General features: G+C 62.0%; 1 protein-coding gene and 1 non-coding gene across 5 annotated transcripts in view; both read left to right on the forward strand.

Moving 5' to 3' along the window:
* TBC1D2B (TBC1 domain family member 2B) overlaps positions 1–17,822 on the forward strand; it is a 36,979-nt gene extending 19,157 nt beyond the window's left edge. Inside the window, exons 5-13 of one of the 4 annotated variants that reach the window (XM_054713418.1) lie at positions 1,374–1,618; positions 4,541–4,927; positions 5,913–6,023; positions 7,973–8,166; positions 9,062–9,556; positions 11,545–11,662; positions 12,359–12,544; positions 16,239–16,360; positions 16,792–17,048. In XM_054713418.1, the coding sequence (XP_054569393.1) occupies positions 1,374–1,618; positions 4,541–4,927; positions 5,913–6,023; positions 7,973–8,166; positions 9,062–9,556; positions 11,545–11,662; positions 12,359–12,544; positions 16,239–16,360; positions 16,792–16,984 (2,051 nt within the window). In that variant the 3' untranslated portion in view covers positions 16,985–17,048. Of the gene's footprint in view, positions 1–1,373; positions 1,619–4,540; positions 4,928–5,912; positions 6,024–7,972; positions 8,167–9,061; positions 9,557–11,544; positions 11,663–12,358; positions 12,545–16,238; positions 16,361–16,791 lie in introns of those variants that run through there. The other 3 variants (XM_054713417.1, XM_054713419.1, XM_054713420.1) reach the window with 3 other exon arrangements.
* LOC114229374 (U7 small nuclear RNA) lies at positions 3,008–3,070 on the forward strand. The gene has a single exon (XR_003615462.1). It is a non-coding gene; the product is annotated as a U7 small nuclear RNA (small nuclear RNA).
* Positions 17,823–20,177: the final 2,355 nt, after the last annotated feature.

Below are 20,177 nucleotides of genomic sequence, written 5' to 3' on the forward strand. Positions count from 1 at the left end.
TTAATTACAGCTTCATTGCTGTACCTGCGGACAGTGATAGTAACTCTTGGGCATTATCTCATTTCCCATTGTTCGAGGAGGCCACAGGCCCCACCCCCACCCCCCACACAGCACGGGTTCGTCTTGCCTGTTTTCTGACTTTATGTGAATGAAATCTGTATAGCGCTGACTCCGTGTGTCTCCGTTTACGTTTCAAATGCATGTTTGAATCCGTCTACACTAAAATGTATTTGGGTCCCTCCGTACCCTTCAGTGGATAGAGCATCGGCCTGCAGACGGAAGGGTCCCGGGTTCAATTCCGGGTCAGGGCACGTGCCCGGGTTACAGGCTCGATCCCCAGTGGGGGGCGTGCAGGAGGCAGCCAATCCATGATTCTCTCTCATCATGGATGTTTCTATCTCTCTCTCCCTCTCCCTTCCTCTCTGACATCAATAAAAATATATCCTATATAATAAAAGGCTAATATGCAAATCGACCTAGCAGCTGAATGACTGGTCGCTATGATGCACACTGACCACCAGGGGGCAGACGCTCAACGCAGGAGCTGCCCCCTGGTGGTCAGTGCACTCCCTCAGGGGGAGCGCCGCTCAGCCAGAAGCCGGGCTCACGGCTGGTAAGCGCAGTGCTAAGGATGTCTGACGGCCGGCTTAGGCGGGCGGGCCTAAGCTGTCAGTTGGACATCCCCCAAGGGCTCCCGGACTGTGAGAGGGCGCAGGCCAGGCTAAGGGACCCCCTGCAAGTGCACGTATTTCGTGCACTGGGCCTCTAGTTTGAAATAAAAAAATAAAGATGTGTTTACAACATTTACATACATTTGGAATTTTTTTTTTGTATCTTTTTGACTAAGGGCAAGTTAGCAAAGGGTCCCTAGGACGGCTGAGTCCTGCCCTGGGAACCTGCTGTCCGGCTTCATGGGGTGCCCTGGGGGAGGGGACCCCGTGTTCCCAGGGTGCCGTGGGCCCTGGAGACACCCCCTCCCCTGCCCCCGTCCTCCCCGGGCCTGTGTCTCTGTTCTCGTTGGTGTCAAAGTGCCCGAGATGGGAAACAGTTACATGACCACAGAGGGAGGCACTGAGCTTTTGAAAAGAGATTTAGGAACTCAACTAGGGTTTTCCCAAGCCGCTTTGTCATGCACCCCGTTGGGGCCTGACAAGGCCGAGGTTGAGCAATCCAGCCAGAGTGCAACCCTTCGCGTGGCCACGTGGTGCGTGCGGCCTTGTCAGGAAGTGTCCGGCCGGACTCAGCGCAACCGGGGACGGACAGAGCAGCTGGTTGGGGGGGCAGGGGGGGGCAGGGCGGACTCCTCGGAGGACGAGTGACAGCCAGAGGCCGGGGTTTCCCGGCGTCTCCACACCAGTTCTGTGTCCGCACAGGAGGCGCCGGCTCGGGGTTCCTCTTCGATCTGGGCCGTGTCCCCTACAAAGGCAAGCGCCCCCTGAAGGACATGATCGGGTCGTACAAGAGCCGCCACAGCAGCGGGGACCCGGCCCCCGAGGGGACGCCGGGGGCGCCGGGCGCGGGGGGCGCCAGCTGGGCCTCGGACCCGGACACGCAGCGGCAGCTGCAGAGCCAGCGGGAGGAGCTGGAGCGCCTGCGCAAGGACCTGTCCAGCCAGAAGGTAACGCCTCCTCCTCCTCCTCCCGGCTCTCGGGCCACGTCGCAGGCCGGGCCTTCGCGGTCGGTGCTGCCGGGGCCGCGGCCCGAGGCCCAGCCCTGGGCCCGGCCCGGTTCAGACACGCGTGAATTTCCAGGCCGAGTGCAGACCCCGGGGGCTCGGGAGGGGGTGCCTGCCCCTCACTCACTCCCCCGACATCTGCTCTCTCCCAGCTTCAGCCCAGAGTCCTGAGCAGTTAAAAGACTTGGCCAGTCCTGCCCGGCCGGTGTGGCTCAGTGGTCGGCCTAGGAACCAGGAGGTCACGGTTCGATTCCCGGTCAGGGCACATGCCCGGGTTGCGGGCTCCATCCCCAGTCGGGGGGCGTGCAGGAGGCAGCCGATCCGTGATTCTCTCTCATCATGGATGTTTCTTTTTTCTTTTTTTAAAAAAATATATATATATTTTATAGAGGTGAAGGGGGAGGGATAGAGAGTCAGAAACATCGATGAGAGAGAAACATCCATCAGCTGCCTCCTGCACACTCCCCACTGGGGATGTGCCTGCAACCAAGGTACATGCCCTTGACCGGAATTGAACCCAGGACCCTTCAGTCCGCAGGCCAACGCTCTGTCCACTGAGCCACACCGGCTAGGGCAGTGGTCGGCAAACTCATTAGCCCACAGAGCCAAATATCAACAGGACAACGATTAAGATTTCTTTTGAGAGCCACATTTTTTAAACTTAAACTATATGGTAGGTACATTGTTATTAACTTAATGAGGGTACTCCTCAGCTGGCCTTTGCTAAAAACTCAAGGGGCCAAAGAGCCGCCTGTGGCTCGCAAGCCGCAGTTTGCCGACCACTGGGTTAGGGCGATCATCATGGATGTTTCTGTCTCTCCTTTCTTCCTCTCTGACATCAATAAAAGAATGATATGCACATATATTTTTAAAAAGGACTTCCCGTGTCCTGTTCAGCAGCACTTTCTTCTTGGCTAATCCGGCCCATAATGACCCTGATTGCCCAGCGGCCGGTGTGACTCAGCGTCAGGCTCGCGGCTTTCACAGGGCCCGGGCCTGCTCACCGGAACCGCCGCTGGTCACGGCGTGTGTGCCGCGGCTTCCTGTTTCCTGTCATTGTCCTCTGGGCCCCGTCTTCATGGAGGCGGTTTTATCTCCTCTTTATTGTTGAGATCCTTCGAGAGGAAGTTTGGTGTTAAATTGTTTCCAGGGCCCTGGCCGGTGTGGCTAAGTGGGTAGAGCGTCGGCCTGCAGAACGAAGGGTCCCGGGTTCGATTCCGTCAAGGGCACGGACCTCTGTGGCAGGCTCCTCCCTGGCCCAGACCCTGGTAGCCACCCATCGACGTGCCCCTCTGTCTCCCTCTCTCTTCTCCTCTCTCTCAAAATCAGTGCAAGTGCTTACAGCTCGTTTTGAATTTGTTCAGTAGATCTTCCTGCTTTTACCGGGAGGCCCTAAAAAAATAAAATCTATAATAATAAAAGCACAATATGCTTAATTAGACTGGACAGCCAAATGACCTTCCGGACATCATTCCAGACGTCCTTCCTGACAAAGCTGCGGTGGCTACAGACTGTCAGGCAGGCAGGCAGAGGGGTTAGAGGCAATCAGGCAGGCAGGCAGAGTGGGTAGGTGCAATCAGGCAGGCAGAGTGGTTAGGGGTGATCAGGCAGGCAGGCAGAGTGGTTAGGGGTGATCAGTCAGGCAGAGTGTTTAGGGTTGATCAGGCAGGCAGGCAGAGTGTTTAGGGGTGATCAGGCAGGCAGGCAGAGTGGTTAGGAGCGATCAGGCAGGCAGGCGAACAGTTAGGGACGATCAGGCAAGTAGGCAGAGTGTTTAGGAGTGATCAGGCAGGCAGGCGAACAGTTAGGGGCGATCAGGCAGGCAGGCAGAGTGTTTAGGGGTGATCAGACAGGCAGGCAAAGTGGTTAGGGGTGATCAGGCAGGCAGGCAGAGTGGTTAGGGGTGATCAGTCAGGCAGGCAGAGTGGTTAGGGGCGATCAGGCAGGCATGCAAAGTGGTTAGGGGTGATCAGGCAGACAGGCAGGCAAAGTGGTTAGGGGCAATCAGGCCAGCAGGCAGAGTGATTAGGGGTGATCAGGCAGGCAGGCAGAGTGGTTAGGGGAGATCAGGCAGGTAGGCAGAGCAGTTAGGGGTGATCAGTCAGGCAGGCAGAGTGGTTAGGGGCGATCAGTCAGGCAGGCAGGCAGGCAAAGTGGTTAGGGGCGATCAGGCAGGCAGGCAGAGTGGTTAGGGGCGATCAGTCAGGCAGGCAGGCAGAGTGGTTAGGGGTGATCAGTCAGGCAGAGTGTTTAGGGGTGATCAGGAGGCAGGCAGAGTGGTTAGGGGTGATCAGTCAGGCAGAGTGGTTGGGGGTGATCAGGCAGGCAGGCAGAGTGGTTAGGGGTGATCAGGCAGGTAGGCAGAGTGTTTAAGGGTGATCATGCAGGCAGAGTGGTTGGGGTGATCAGGCAAGGCAGGCAGAGTGGTTAGGGGTGATCAGCCAGGCAGGCAGAGTGGTTAGGGATGATCAGGCAGGCAGGTGAGCAGTTAGGGGCGATCAGGCAGGCAGGTGAGCAGTTAGGGGTGATCAGGCAGGTAGGCAGAGTGGTTAGGGCTGATCAGGCAGGGATCTGGCCTAAACTGGCAGTCGGACATCCCCTGAGGGGTCCCGGATTACAAGAGGGTGCAGGCTGGACTGAGGGACACCCCCGTCCTGTGCACAAATTTTGTGAACCGGGCCTCTAGTAAAAAATAAAAATCAATGTAAAATTATCCTCAGGCGATCATTTTTCTCAGGTAAGGATAAAAAAAACGTTCCGAGTCAGGTTTCCGCGTTTCCTCACCTTCCCGCGTGGCTCCGCGTGGACGTGTCACGCGTCTGCTCTCCCTTCCCCGTCTCCCCGCCCCCCTCCCCGTGGCTGCAGGAGCTGGTGCGGCTGCTGCAGCAGACGGTGCGCTCCTCGCAGTACGACAAGTACTTCGCCAGCAGCCGGCTGTGCGACGGGGCCCCCCAGGACACGCTGGCGCTGCTGCACCAGAAGGACGACCAGATCCTGGGCCTGGCCCGCCAGCTGGACCTGCTGGGCCTGGAGAAGGAGAGCCTGCAGCAGGAGGTGCGCACGCTGAAGGCCAAGGTGGGCGAGCTGAGCGAGCAGCTGGGCATGCTCATGGAAACCATCCGCGCCAAGGACGAGGTCATCATCAAGCTGTCGCGGCAGCTCAGCGAGGGCGAGGGCCGCGCCGCCTCCCCCACCCCGGCGCCCGGCTCCCCCACCGCCTGCAGGGACCAGCAGGAGCTGGACAGGCTGAAGGTGAGGGATCCCCAAGCCCCTCGGTCTCTGTGCGTCGACGTCCCTCGAGGGCTCCTGGCCTCGGCGAGGCTGCCATTGCTCCAGCCCTTTCGGCTCCCTCCCCTCCCGGCTTCCGGCCGAGGGGCCTTGTTTATACACTCTGAGGGCATCACCCTCCCAGGTCACCCACGGAGGCGCACGGGGCCCCCTCTGTGGCCAGTTCAGGACAGTCACCACCGTGACGTAAATTCCTTCCCCGTCTCCTCCCTCGGCGCCGTGGGCCCTGCCTGCCTTCGCTGCCCGGGGGGGCGGGGGATGGGGGGGGGCAGCCCAGAGATTAACCCAAAAGTGCCTGGTAGCCAGCTTTCAGTTCCTCAGGACTTGCTCGAATGTGGCAGGGCTGTTGGGTGAGGCAGCAAAATATGAATGGTACAGCCCGGCCGGCGTGGCTCCGTGGCTGAGCGTCAACCTATGAACCAGGAGGTCACGGTGTGATTCCCGGTCAGGGCACCTGCCCGGGTTGTGGACTCGATCCCCAGTGCGGGGCGTGCAGGAGGCAGCCGACCAATGATTCTCTCTCCTCGTGGATGTTTCTCTCTCTCTCTCTCCCCCTTCTTCTCTGACATCAATATAAATATACTTTGAAAAAATAACATTAAAAAAAATATATTCATGGTATACACTGAGTGGCCAGATGATGATGATCTCTGAACGCATAATAATCTGGCCACTCAGTGTATGTCCTATATCATAAAAGGCTAATATGCACATTGTCCCCTTGACCAGGAGTTCGACCAGCAGGCAGGCCGGCCAACCGCCCATGTCCCCTCCCCCTGGCCAGGCTGGCCAGACACACACACACACACACACACTGAGTGGCCAGGTTATTATGCGTTCAGAGACCATCATAATCTGGCCACTCAGTGTAGAACAATTAGTCCACATTCAACCAATGTGAATTGATGGTTTTGTGTGTGTGTGTGTGTGTTTTTTCTTTTTCGAACAGGATAACCTGCAGGGGTACAAGACCCAAAACAAATTTCTCAACAAGGAAATCTTGGAGCTCTCGGCGCTGCGGAGAAATGCGGAGAGGAGAGAGAGGGACTTGATGGCCAAGGTGGGTTGGGAGTCGGGGGGGGCACCCCTCACCTGGTGGGAGGTGCGGCTTGGCCCTGGCCGGTGTGGCTCAGTGGATAGAGCGTCGGCCTGTGGACTGAAGGGTCTCGGGTTTGATTCCTGGTCAAGGGCATATGCCTGGGTTGCGGGCTCCATCCCCAGTGTGGGTCGTGCAGGAGGCATCTGATCCATGATTCTCTCTCATCATGGATGTTTCTCTCTCTCTCTCTCTCTCTCTCTCTCTCTCTCTCTCCCTCTCTCCCGCTCCCTGCCTCTCTGAAATCAATAAAAACATTTTAAAAGAAATGGACATGTTCGGAAAGCAGTTCAGGCACAGGCTGGAGGGACGTGCTCACGGGCGCCAAAATGTAGTTGAAATCCACACAGTGCGGACGCCGCGTGCCGTGTCGTCGTGTTGGGGTGAGGCAGCGGCAGCACCCCGAGACCTGGCTCCAGCCGCAGGTGCAGTGGAGGTCACAGACCAATTAACTGCAATTCCGAGCCCCAAGTTAAAGTGATTTGCTTTTTTTTTTTTTTAAGTCCTCACCCGAGGATGTTTTTCCCGTTGCTTTCTTGTAGAGAGAGTGGAAGGGGTATTTTTTTTTTTTTTTTAGCGTCTCAGACTCACTTCCTGGTAGTTCAGGGAGAGGGGAGAAGGGAGGAGGGAGAGAGAGAGAGAAGCATCGATATGAGAGAGACACGTCGATTGGTTGCCTCCCACACAGGCCCCGGCCCGGGCCAGGGAAGGAACTGCAACCCAGGTCCGTGCCCTTGACCGGGAATCGAGTCCGCGACCCCTTGCTGCTGGGGCCCACGCTCTAACCACTGGGCCACCGGCCTGGGCAGGGTCATTTGCATTTTTAAAAAATATATTTTATTGATTTTTTTACAGAGAGGAAGGGAGAGAGAGAGTTAGAAACATCGATGAGAGAGAAACATCCATCAGCTGCCTCCTGCACACCCCCTGCTGGGGATGTGCCTGCAACCAAGGTACATGCCGTTGACCGGAATCGAACCCGGGACCCTTCAGTCCACAGGCCGATGCTCTGTCCACTGAGCCACACCGGTCAAGGCTCATTTTCCTTTCTGACGGATGCTCTTGAGCCGGGTGATCTGTATTTTCTCTAACCGGGGAACAGAATGCCGCCCGGTGAGCCCGACGGGGTTGGTGTGAGGGTCAGTCGTGGTGGCGGCTGCCGTGGGCGCTGCAGTGCGTCTCCCACATGGCAGCTCCAGCCCAGAGGAGGGCAGCAGCCGTGCGGCCACGCCTGCTCATCACGATCTGCCTCCTGACCCACCCATCCCCGGAGCAGCTTCCTGACCTCCTGTGTGCTTTTCGGGGCGTATATATATATTTTTAAAATATATTTTTATTGATTACAGAGAGGAAGGGAGAGGGAGAGAGAGAAACATCCATGATGAGGGAGAATCATGGATCGGCTGCCTCCTGCACACCCCGCACTGGGATCGAGCCTACAACCCGGGCCTGTGCCCTGACCTGGAATCGAACCTGAGACCCTTCAGTCCACAGGTCGACGCTCCATCCACTGAGCCACACTGGCCGGGCCAGGGGGTGTATTTGATTTGCCTGACAAGGTGGCCGTTGGGAGCCGATCCCGGGCCGTTGTCCTCCGAAGGTGTCGATGGCGCGTGGGGAGGCCGTGTGTGACCCGTGTGCCAATGGGCACCGGGCGTGGCATCCACCACGGCCTGTGGCCTGGTTCCCCGTGCCGCCCGCCCCCGTCCGGCACCGACACTGGGTCGGCATCCAGACGTCTTCCGTGCCGCCCGGGAGGGAGGGAGCCCATGGCGGGCCCTGTCCCTCAGCGTCCCGTCACAGGCCCAGCGTCTCTGGCTCACGTCCTGGGGCCTGGCGTTCCCGTCGCCGCGGAGCCCGAGCCCCTCGCGTCCCTGGTCCCTTGCGCGTGGGTGACCCCCCTCTCCCCGCAGTACGCGAGCCTGGAGGCCAAGCTGTGCCAGGTGGAGAGCAAGTACCTGATCCTCCTGCAAGAGATGCAGGCGCCCGTGTGCGCGGAGGAGCAGGGGCCCGCCCGCGAGGTCATCGCCCAGCTGCTGGCCGACGCGCTGCAGGTCGAGGGCCCCGAGCAGCCCGAGCAGGCGCTGGTGAAGCCGCGTCTCGTCAGGTCAGGGGACCCGCGGCTGGGGGGGCGGGCGGGGGCGGGGGCGGGGAGGGGGACAACAGCAGCGGCCTCTCATCGGAGGCGCGTGCCGAGCCCCGTCCCCACCTCGGAGCGTATACGGCCTCCTCGTTCCTGGCCTCGGGGAAGGCGTGGCCCCAGCTCTGCCCGATCGCACGTCCCGGGCGCTTGTGTGTGTTTACACGCTTGGCACGGAGCATGAGGGCCTCCGTGGGGTGCCCTGTGGCTGCCCCGCACGCGGTCACACGCCTGCAGAGCAGGAGAAGTTCGTTCCTCGCTCGGTTCAGATGCCTGGTTTTGTCCCCAAGGGCCCGGCGCACCTGCGCTCACGTCCAGCATTCCTTTATGGTCTTTTTTCTTTTCTTTTTTAATTTTTTAATACATTTTTATTGATTTCAGAGAGGGAGAGAGAGAGAGAAACATCCGTGATGACGGAATCATGGATCGGCTGCCTCCTGCATGACCCCCACTGGGGATCGAGCCCTGCAACCCAGGCACGTGCCCTTGACCGGAATCAAACCCGGGACCCTTCAGTCTGCAGGCTGATGCTCTATCCACTGAGCCACATCAGCTAGGGCTCTTTTTTCTTTTTTTAATCCTCCCCCATTGATTTTAGAGAGAGCAGAAGAGGGAGGGAGAGACGGAGAGAAACATCGAAGTGAGAGAGACACATCGATGGGTTGCCTCCTGCATGTGCCCCTGACCAGGGCCCGGGCTGGCGAGGAGCCTGCAGCCCAGGTACATGCCCTGGACGGGAATCGAACCCGGGACCCTTCGGTCCGCAGGCCGACGCTCTATCCGCTGAGCCACACCGGCCGGGCCCTTCCCGGCCTCTCTGCCGAGACCAGGCCGCTCACTGTCGCCTCGCGCTTCCCCGCAGCGAGTACGACATCTACGGGTTCCGGACGGTCCCCGAGGACGACGAGGAGGAGAGGCTGGTGGCCAAGGTGCGGGCGCTGGACCTCCGGGGCCTGTCGCTGGCCGAGAACCAGGAGGTGTCCACGGGGGTCAAGTGGGAGAACTACCTGGCGGGCACCATGACGCGGGAGATGGCGCGCTCGCCGGAGCTGAAGGGCCTGGTGCGGGCGGGCATCCCGCACGAGCACCGGTCCAAGGTGTGGCGGTGGTGCGTGGACCTGCACACGCGCAAGCTGCGGGAGGGCGCGGCGCCCGGCTACTTCGCGGGCCTGCTGAAGGCGGCGCTGGGGAAGCAGAACCCGGCCTCGCAGCAGATCGAGCTGGACCTGCTGCGCACGCTGCCCAACAACCGGCACTACGCCGGCCCCGCCTCCGAGGGCATCCAGCAGCTGCGCAACGTGCTGCTGGCCTTCTCCTGGCGCAACCCCGACATCGGCTACTGCCAGGGCCTCAACAGGTGGGTGCGCCCCGGTGCCCCCCGGCGCCCTCCTGCTCAGCCAAAAGGGGCCAATTAAAAAATATACACACGGAGCGGCCAGATTGTGACGACCTCTGAATGAATAATAACCTGGCCACTCAGTGTGAGTGTGTGTGTGTGTGTGTGTGTGTGTGTGTGTGTATTAGAGGCCCAGTGCATGAATTCGTGCATGGGTGGGGTCCGGCCAGCCTGGCCAGGGGGAGGGGACGTGGGCGGTTGGCCGGCCTGCCTGCTGGTCGAACTCCTGGTCGAGGGGACCATTTGCATATTAGCCTTTTATTCTATAGGATATACACTGAGTGGCCAGATGATTATGTGTTCAGAGATCATCCTCATCTGGCCACTCAGGTATATATAGAGAGAGCCCAACTGGTGTGGCTCAGTGGATAGAGCGTCAGCCTGCGGACTGAAGGGTCCCAGGTTCGATTCCCGGTCAGGGCACATGCCTGGGTTGTGGGCTCGATCCCCAGTAGGGGGCGTGCAGGAGGCAGCCGATCCAGGATTCTCTCTCATCATGGATGTTTCTATCTCTCTCTCCCTCTTTCTTCCTCTCTGAAATCAATAAAAAAAGTATTTAAAAAATAATTTTAAAAAAATATCTATATATATAAAAGGCTAATATGTAAAGTGTCCCCTCGGGAATTCAACAAGGAGTTTGATCACTCGCTATGACGTGTGCTGACCACCAGGGGGCAATGCGGAAAGAAGGAAGACCCCAGCAGGCAGCCAACAGCTGGGGAAGGGAGTCCCTGGCCGGCAGGCAGAAGGCCTCAATTGTCCCTGATCGCTGGCCAGGCCTAGGGACCCTACCCATGCACAAATTTTGTGCACTGGGCCTCTAGTATACATATATTAGTACATATATATTTTTTTTTGGCTGGTTGAGCACCATCCTGTGCCCCAATAGGTCGCTGGTTTGATTCCCAGTCAGGGCATGTACCCAGCTTGCAGTTACATACGGAAGGCAACCCACCGATGTTTCTCTCTCGAATTGATGTTTCTTTTTCTTTTCTTTTTCTTTTTTTTTTAAATATATTTTATTGAGTTTTTACAGAGAGGATGAGAGAGGGATAGAGAGTTAGAAACATCGATGAGAGAGAAACATCAATCAGCTGCCTCTTGCACACCCCCTACTGGGGATGTGCCCACAACCAAGGTATATGCCCTTGACCGGAATCGAACCTGGGACCCTTGAGTCCGCAGGCCAAAGCTCTATCCACTGAGCCAAACCAGTTTCGGCAATGTTTCTTTTTCTTTACTTTTCCCTTCCTCTCTCTCTAAAAAAAAAAAAAAAAATCAATAAAAATATTTTGTTTTTTAAAATATATTTTTATTTCAGAGAGAAGAAGGGAGAGGGAGAGAGAGATAGAAACATCAGTGATGAAAGAGAATCAGCAATCAGCCGCCTCCTGCTTGATCCCTACTAGGGATCGAGCCTGCAACCCGGGCATGTGCCCTGACCGAGAATCGAACCCTGACCTCCTGGTTCATAGGTCAACGCTCAACTCCTGAGCCAGGCCGGCTGGACAATAAACAACATTTTTTAAAAAGGAAATATATTAATGCTTTCACCAGTGTGGTTCAGTGGATAGAGCGTCGGCCTGCGGACTGAAGGGTCCTGGGTTCGATTCCGGTCAAGGACATGTACCTTGGTTGCGGGCACATCCCCAGTAGGGGGTGTGCAGGAGGCAGCTGATCGATGTTTCTCTCCCATCGATGTTTCTCACTCTCCCTCTCCCTTTCTCTCTGTAAAAAAATCAATAACATATTTTTTAAAAAAAAGAAATTAAAAAACAGCAACGAATGAAGGGGGAGGACGTGCAGCTTTGCCTCTGAGACTTGCTCGGAGAATGAGACTGGGCCGAGGACGGGGGTGGGGGTGGGGGTGGGGGTGGGGGTGGAGGTGGAGGTGGGGAGCCCGGGTTGGGGGCTCGGGCGGCGCTCACCTGTCCCCCGTGCGCCTGCAGGCTGGTGGCGGTGGCCCTGCTGTACCTGGAGCAAGAGGACGCCTTCTGGTGCCTGGTCGCCATCGTAGAGGTGTTCATGCCAAGAGACTATTACACCAAGACTCTCCTGGGCTCCCAGGTGCGTCCCACACGCTGCGGGAGGCGGAGCAGACGTGTGCCCGGCCTCGGGGCATCCTGGGCGAGGGGGGCCGGAGGAGGCCCGAGGGCAGGGGCGGGGCTCCCTCAGCGCCTGGCCCAGCGGGAGGCCTGCTGCTCCCGCCCCAGCTCAGGGCCCCCCCCCTCACCTTGCCCTGGGCAAGGCCGCCTGGCGGGCTGGGCAGGGTCCTGGCCGCTGGGAGCCCGGGTGCCCGCCCAGCTTCTCCCGGAGGCCGGGACGGGGTGCCTGTGCCGCAGGCTCTCAGGGGGCACCTGTGAGGGACCCCGGGGAGGACCCCAGACCCAGGGCAGGAAGGAGGCGGGGTGGGAGGACCCCGATTGCCGGCGGCTCTAAGGAAGTTGCGGCCAGGCCGGTGGGCGTGCTAGGCCGGGTCCCCTGTCGAAGGTGCGCGTCTCCGGGACGGCGGTGTGTGTCCCCTGTGGGCAGCGATGGACTCGGGGGCACTGCCGGGCCATCGCCCCGCCCGCAGCCCGGGAATCCGCGTGGACGTGCTGGGGCCTGCACGCTCCTTGGTGGGGTCGGGGGGTGGCCCCGCGAACAGGGCCCAGGTCCACACGCGGGCCGTGGAGAGGGTGCCGGTGGGCCTGCGCCGCCCGGCCCCGCCCTGCGCCCCGGAGCAGGTGGGCGGCGGGGACCCAGCCTCGGCCTCGCCCGCAGGTGGACCAGCGGGTGTTCCGGGACCTGATGGGCGAGAAGCTGCCGCGGCTGCACGCGCACCTGGAGCAGCACAAGGTGGACTACACGCTCATCACCTTCAACTGGTTCCTGGTGGTGTTCGTGGACAGCGTGGTCAGCGACGTGCTCTTCCGGATCTGGGACTCCTTCCTGTACGAGGGGCCCAAGGTGGGCTGGGCGAGGGCAGCGGGCAGCGGGCGGGTGCCCGCGGGGCGTGTGGGCAGCGGGCGGGGCGTGTGGGCAGCGGGCGGGGCGTGTGGGCAGCGGGCGGGGCGTGTGGGCAGCGGGCGGGGCGTGTGGGCAGCGGGCGGGGCGTGTGGGCTGTGGGCTGGGCGAGGGCAGCGGGCGGGTGTCCGCGGGGCGTGTGGGCAGCGGGCGGGGCGTGTGGGCAGCGGGGCGTGTGGGCAGCGGGTGGGGCGTGTGGGCAGCGGGGCGTGTGGGCAGCGGGTGGGGCGTGTGGGCAGCGGGCGGGGCGTGTGGGCAGCGGGCGGGGCGTGTGGGCAGCGGGCGGGGTGTGTGGGGCAGCGGGCGGGGCGTGTGGGCAGCGGGCGGGGCGTGTGGGCAGTGGGCAGGGCGTGTGGGCAGCGGGCGGGTGTCCGCGGGGCGTGTGGGCAGCGGGCGGGGCGTGTGGGCAGCGGGCGGGTGCCCGCGGGGCGTGTGGGCAGCGGGCGGGGCGTGTGGGCAGCGGGCGGGTGTCCGCGGGGCATGTGGGCAGCGGGCGGGGCGTGTGGGCAGCGGGTGGGGCGTGTGGGCAGCGGGCGGGTGTCCGCGGGGCGTGTGGGCAGCGGGCGGGGCGTATGGGCAGCGGGCGGGGCGGGTGTCCGCGGGGCGTGTGGGCAGCAGGCGGGGCGTATGGGCAGCGGGCGGGGCGGGTGTCCGCGGGGCGTGTGGGCAGCGGGCGGGCGTGTGGGCAGCGGGCGGGGCGTGTGGGCAGCGGGCGGGGCGTGTGGGCAGCGGGGCGGGTGCCCGCGGGGCGTGTGGGCAGCGGGCGGGGCGTGTGGGCAGTGGGCGGGCGTGTGGGCAGCGGGCGGGGCGTGTGGGCAGCGGGCGGGGCGTGTGGGCAGTGGGCGGGCGTGTGGGCAGCGGGCGGGGCGTGTGGGCAGCGGGCGGGGCGTGTGGGCAGCGGGCGGGGCGTGTGGGCAGCGGGCGGGGAGTGTGGGCAGCGGGCGGGGCGTGTGGGCAGCGGGCGAGGCGTGTGGGCAGCGGGCGGGGCGTGTGGGCAGTGGCCTCTGCAGAGTGCCCGGCTCCCCGGCCAGAGCCATCCCGGCGGCTGGCGTGCCCCGGAGGCGGCCCCGGGTCGCAGGACAAGGCAGTCACCTGCTGGTTCCTCAGAAACATGGAGCACTCAGACCTGCCCGGGGCTCGGATGCTTTAGACGCTGAGCCCCACGCTCTGCCAGGGCCGTGGTGTTGCCCCCGTTGTGTGGATGGGAAGGTAGAGGCCCAGAGGTCGCTACGCGGAGGGTCAGGGGCAAACACGGGGTCAACTTCAGAGCCTCAGGCCACAAGCCTCCCACCAGGCTGTTGGGTGTTTATAAAACATCGGTTTGTAGGTGAGTCCGCGATACGCTCAGATGATACGACTGAGAATGTGCTAGAAAGGAGGCCTGTGACTGAAGGAATGCGGGCGAGAGGCGGGCAGAGAAGTGAGGGTGTGTGGTGGGGAGGAGGGCTCCGCCCCCCGACCTCCAGTCTCTCTTTTTTTAAATATATTTTTATTGATGTCAGAGAGGGAGAAAGAAACATCCATGATGAGAGAGAATCATGGACCGGCTGCCTCCTGCACACCCGGGGATCGAGCCCACAACCCGGGCCTGTGCCCTGACCGGGAATCGAACCCTGACCTCCTGGTTCATAGGTCAACGCTCACCCACTGACCACGCCGGCCGGGCCAGCTATTTTTTTAACTGTGCACAGTATCTCCCTCTGTACGTGAACCAGAAGTGGCGGGGGGCGAGCGGGGGGGCCGTGCTGGGTCAAGGGTCATGGTCTGTAGCTTGTGTGGCTGGTGCCACATGGCCCTTCGAAGGACCTGACCTGACAGTCCCCCAGCGAGTGTGGGGGTGTGCACCCCCCTCTGTCCGACTCGGGCCTGCAGCCTGAGGCTCCGAAAGGGAATTCTGGGCCAGGACCTGCCCGTGTCTGCTGCCGGCCGGCGGTAGGAATGTCAGCAGAAGGATAACCATTGAACCACACTGCGCACTGCTCTCTCGATAGAGTGCAGGCTGGACGCCCGCCGGGCCTCGGGGGTGGGCGGCTTCGTCCGAAGCTGGTCGGACCTGCAAGATCGCCAGGGTCCAGCCCTCGGCCTCACACACGGCGTCCGTGGTCCAGACCCTGTGCCACAGCTGAGACGGGAGCTGCCGGGAGGGGCCGCTCTTATTTCTGAGGGTTTTCCTTTCTTCTTCTTTTTTTAAAATATATGTCATTGATTTTTTACAGAGAGGAAGGGAGAGGGATAGTTAGAAACATTGATGAGAGAGAAACATCCATCAGCTGCCTCCTGCACACCCCCCACTGGGGATGTGCCTGCAACCGAGGTCCATGCCCTTGACTGGAATCGAACCCAGGACCCTTCAGTCCGCAGGCCGACGCTCTATCCACTGAGCCACACCGGCCAGGGCTCTCTTCTTTTTTGTTGTTGTTGCTGTTCATCCTCACACATTTTCCCGTTGATTTTAGAGAGAGAGAGTGGAAGGGGGCAGCGACAGAGAGAAGCATCGATGTGAGAGAGACTCATCGATGGGTTGCCTCCCACAAGCACCCCTACCAGGGCCGGGGATCGAACCTGCAACTCAGGTGTGTGCCCTTGACCGGGAATCGAACCCGGGACCCCTCGGTCCTCGGGCCGACGCTCTGTCCACTGAGCCACACCGGCCAGGGCTGTTTTTCCTTTTATGTAAACGTGGCTCCAGCTCCTGTACCTTCTCGACGGGAAGTGTCGGCCGAGTGCGGGAGGGAGCACCCCGCCAAGGGCCTGCCCCGGATGTTTCTGTAAGTAAGCCCTGTTGGTAGGAGAGTCATCCCCCGCCGGCAGGTGGCCCATCCCGGCCCTGGTCAGGGTGCGTGCAGGAGGCGACTATTGCTGTTCCTCTCGCACATCAGTGTCTCTCTCTCTCCCTCTCTCTCCTTTCCCCTCTCTAAAAGAGCAATGAATCCCGGCCGGCGTGGCCCAGTGGTTGAGCATCAACCTAGGAACCAGGAGGTCAGGGTTCGGTTCCCAGTCAGGGCACATGCCCGGGTTGTGGGCTCCATCCCCAGTGTGGGGCGTGCAGGAGGCAGCCGGTCCATGATTCTCTCTCATCATTGATGTTTCTATCTTCCTCTCCCTCTCCCTTCCTCTCTCTGAGATCAATAAAAAATATATATATATACATTGAATGGCCAGATGATGATGATCTCTGAACACATAATCATCTGGCCACTCGGTGTCTATCCTATATAATAAAAGGCTAATATGCACATTGTCCCCTCGACCGGGAGTTCGACCAGCAGGCAGGCCGGCCAACCGCCCATGTCCCCTCCCCCTGGCCAGGCTGGCCGGACCCCACCCATGCACAAATTCATGCACCGGGCCTCTAGTATATATATATATACACACACTGAGTGGCCAGATTATTATGCATTCAGAGATCATCATAATCTGGCCACTCCGTGTATATTTTAAAATTAAAAAGCAATGACAATGTCCTCCAATGAGGATTTAAAAAAAAGGGGGGGGCCCTTCCCAGTGGGAACACTCCCCAGTGGGTGGTTGCTCCAGGCCCGGGAGCCTGTGCCCCCCGGAGCTTGTCTCCCCACCCCCCCCCCAACCCCGCCCCAACCCAGCGCTGCTCTGCGTACAAACCCCGCCCCTCCCACAGGTCATCTTCCGCTTCGCCCTCGCGCTTTTCAAGTACAAGGAGGAGGAGATCCTGAAATTGCAAGACTCCATGTCCATCTTCAAGTACCTCCGCTACTTCACCCGCACCATCCTGGACGCCCGGTGAGTCCCCGGGACCCTGCCCGCCCCTCCGCTCCCAGCGCGGCCGGCCTCCCGGTCTGGGTCGCAGGCCCCCAGGAGGTTCCAGGAGGGAAAGAGGCTTCATCCACCCCGCCCTCCCGCCCCCACAAACCCGGGGGCCTGGGCTGAGTGTGCAGGATGCGCCGGCCCTCCTCTGGCGTCGAGGGTGACAGACGAGGAACAGCCTGGTGTTTGCAGAACTTGGGGAGCTGGGGGCGGGGCAGCTCAGGAGCAGGAACAGAGACGTGGAACAGAGCGTGCGGGGACCCTGAGTGCTGTGTGCAGGGACAGGTCGGGGTGCAGAGGCGGGCGTCACAGCCTCCGGGTGGCCCAGCGCCAGGCCCCTGCGGTCCGGGCCCCAGCCTCCCTGCCGACGCCGAGCCCTGTGTTCCCCCCCCCACTCCCGCCCCCAGGAAGCTGATCGGCATCGCCTTCGGGGACCTGAACCCATTCCCGCTGCGCCAGATCCGCAACCGGCGGGCCTTGCACCTGGAGAAGGTGCGGCTGGAGCTGACGGAGCTCGAGGCCATCCGCGAGGACTTCCTGCGGGAGCGCGACGCCAGCCCCGACAAGGGCGCGCTGGTCAGCGACGAGGAGGACACCTGAGCGCCCCGCGGGCCGGACCCCGGACCCGGGACCCCCGCCGGTGCCGAGCCGCGCCCCTCCCACGCCCGCGGCCGGGGCCTCTGTTTACAGCCTCTCCCGCCACGCGCTCCGGCCCACGCGTCCCGGCCCGCGTCCTGCCGTCGGTCCGCGCCTCCCAAGGGCCTGTTTACAGCGTGTGGGGTCCGCACCCCGAGAACCCCGGCGTGGGCCGCCTCCCGTGCGGGCGCGGGGCTCCCAGACTCGCAGGCCGGAGCGTGGCTGCCTCCGTGGCCTGAGGTCCGAGCGAAGAAGCGACTCCCCTTGTTGAGAAGCGGCCTGGGGGGCCCCTCTGCAGACACCACGCACCCCGACTCCTCCCCGGCGGCGGCCGGTCGGTCGGTCGGCAGGCGCCCCGAGTCCTGAGGACGCTCCGTGCGTTTCAGTCTGGACTCAGAGGGGACGGGATTCCGGGGGGCCTGGCTCCCGTCCTGCAGGCGGGCACCCCGCAGCCTCGGTCAGGGGCGCAGGGCGCGGGGAGGCCGGGGTGCGGCCCGTTTCCCTGGCGGTTCGCGCCCCAGGAGGCGCGCACGCAGATCAGGGCGACGCGTGCGACTTGAAGACGCACTTTCTCTCTGGTTGGGTGTTTGGGGGGGTCCCCCGCCCCCCGCAGCCATCGCCACGTGCCGGGCCCTCACTGCGCGGAGGCAGCTGGGCTCCGTCCACCCACCGCCCTCGCCTCCCCAAAGGGGCCGGACGTGGGTTTGCGCGCTGGGAGCAGGGGGTTGAGGCCGGCTTCCGGGGGCTGCCTGTGAGGCGGGGCTGGGGGGGCAGCCCCCCTGCTCCCTGCCCCCCCCCCCCCCCAGGCTGGGCCTGGCTGCGGGGGAAGGGAGCCCGGCCCTGGATCCGTCCCTCCCGCGTCTCAGACTTCACGTCCCGAGTGCCTTCCCCGGACCGCGCGCCCCGCGGGAAGGGAAGCGGCTCCGTCTGTCCGCGTGTCTGTCCGTCGGTCCGGTAGACGGCGCCTGAGCTGGACCCGGGCCGCGTGGGGCGGGACCTCCGTGCTCGGGGGGGCGGGCGGCCGGGGGCGCAGAGACGATGCCGCCCTGACTCCAGACCGGGGACCCCACGGCGCGGGCTCGTGCCCCCGGATGGGAGGGTCAGCGCTTCCCTCTCAGGCCGCTGGCTCAGTCCCAGGCTGCGCGGCCCCACCAGCCGCGGGGACCCCTCCCCGGGCGCTCCGTCCTTGGGGGGCCCTGTGACCCCCTTGTACAGTCACCACAGTATTTTTATAGCCGGTTTTTACGGCGGCGCCAGAGCGCGTCCGTTTTGTACCGAGGTCGCTTGTTGCACGACGCCCGCCCCCGAGTGTGTGTGTGTGTGTGTGGGTGGGGGGGGGGGCTGAGCCTCCGCAGGCGGCTCCCCGCTGGGCCACCTTTGACCTCCAGCCTTGACCCTCACCACCTTCACCCCCAGGTAGCTGCCCAGCTGCCCCTCGGCCACCGAGACCCGGGTCGCCAGGGCGGTTCTGGTTCCAGCGCCCGGTGTCCACGTAGGAAGAGCCCGGCACGTGGCCGTCTGGGTCCTGTCTCCACCCCCAGCCCCCGGGGTGCGGGGCCCGGGCGTGCGGGGGGCCCTGGGCGTGCGGGGGGCCGGCCTTGAGTGTCCCCGCAGCCGCATGGTCACCTTCACGTCCAGCTCGGAATGGGTTGTCAGGTTAAAAGGAAAAATAAACTCATTTGTGTAACGTTCTGACACGGATGCAGCCACAGTCCTGGTGCGGGGCTGACCCGGGCGGGGAGGGGCGGGCCTGGGGGTCCCTCCCTGAGCTCGCTCTGTGGGGGGGAGGGGGGGGCAGGACGCCTGGTCAGTAGGTCGGTCGGTCGGGGGCAGCCCTGTGAGGCGCCGGGAGCCATCGCTGAGCTGCGGGCGAGGGCGGGGCCATGCGGTGTCTGCGGGCCGGGCTGGGCGGCCCCCCCATGGGCGGCAGGCACCCCTCCCGCCGGCGCCAGGCCGGCCTGAGTCACGGGCTGTTGGCCTCTCGCCTGGGAGGACGGCTCAGGCCCAGCTGACCGGGGACACCCCCCCCCCTCCACCACCATCGGGAAAACACACAAGTGTGACACCCAAGTTTTTTTCATGGTGTGGGGGCGGGCCAGCTCCGGAGATTCCGGGGTGTCTGAGGCTGGCATTCCCGGTCCCCCAGCACCCCCCTTCTCTGTAGGCCTGGGAGCCCCCAGCCCAGGCCCTGCTCCCTGACCAGGGCCCTGGACAGTGGACGGTGTGGAAGCCGGCGTGGCTCAGTGGTTGAGCGTCCACCTAGGAACCAGGAGGTCAGGGTTCGATTCCCGGTCAGGGCACAGGCCCGGGTTGTGGGCTCATCCCCAGTGTGGGGCGTGCAGGAGGCAGCCGATCCGTGATTCTCTCTCCTCATGGATGTTTCTCTCTCTCCCTCTCTCCTCTGCTCGGAAATCAATAAAAATATATTTTTAAAATTTTTTATAACAAAGGTGGAGATTTATTGAGAAACAAGCACAGACGCCCAGGGGGGAGGGGGAAGAGTCCCTAAACCTTTTGGTGAAGGTCTGCACACGCGTGTGCTGAGACGGCAGAGCAGGGCACGCATGTCCCGCTCGGTTTTCTCAGCTTCGGAGCAGGTGGGTCTGTCCAGTCGGGACTAACCGCCGCTCCCGGGATTTGGGGGAGAAACAGCCACTGCCAACAGCTGAGCTGGAGTGGGGTGAGGAGGGGAGGGGGTTCCAGAGCCTCCCGCCCCCCAATAAGTTACCCCGACCATTCCGGACGCCGAGGATCCATCCAGGCTCCTAGCTGAGCCAACGACGCCGTTGTCCATTGTCCGACGACCGGTGTCTTTAAAAAGCAGGTAAATGCTGCACAGAACTTTCTCCTCTCCTTCCACGGCTGACCATGCCTGTGGGCCCTTCGGCTCCTCGGTGTGCGTGGCAGTCTTCAGTTATTAGGGTGGGTTTTTTTTTCCTTTTTTTGTCTTTTTTCTCTAAGTCATTTTAAATATATCCTATCTAATAATCCTGTCTAATAAAGAGGGAATATGCTAATTGACCATCACTCCATCGCAAAGATGGCTGCACCCACAGCTGAGGCCAAGTTCCCACAAGGAGCCTTAACGAGCAATCAGCAGGGACCTGAGGCTACGCCCTCCCCCACCCCCGTGGGGCTTGACAGGGGACCTCAGGCC

This window comes from Eptesicus fuscus, chromosome 25 (assembly GCF_027574615.1).
Source record: "Eptesicus fuscus isolate TK198812 chromosome 25, DD_ASM_mEF_20220401, whole genome shotgun sequence".
Taxonomy (NCBI): Eukaryota; Metazoa; Chordata; class Mammalia; order Chiroptera; family Vespertilionidae; genus Eptesicus; species Eptesicus fuscus.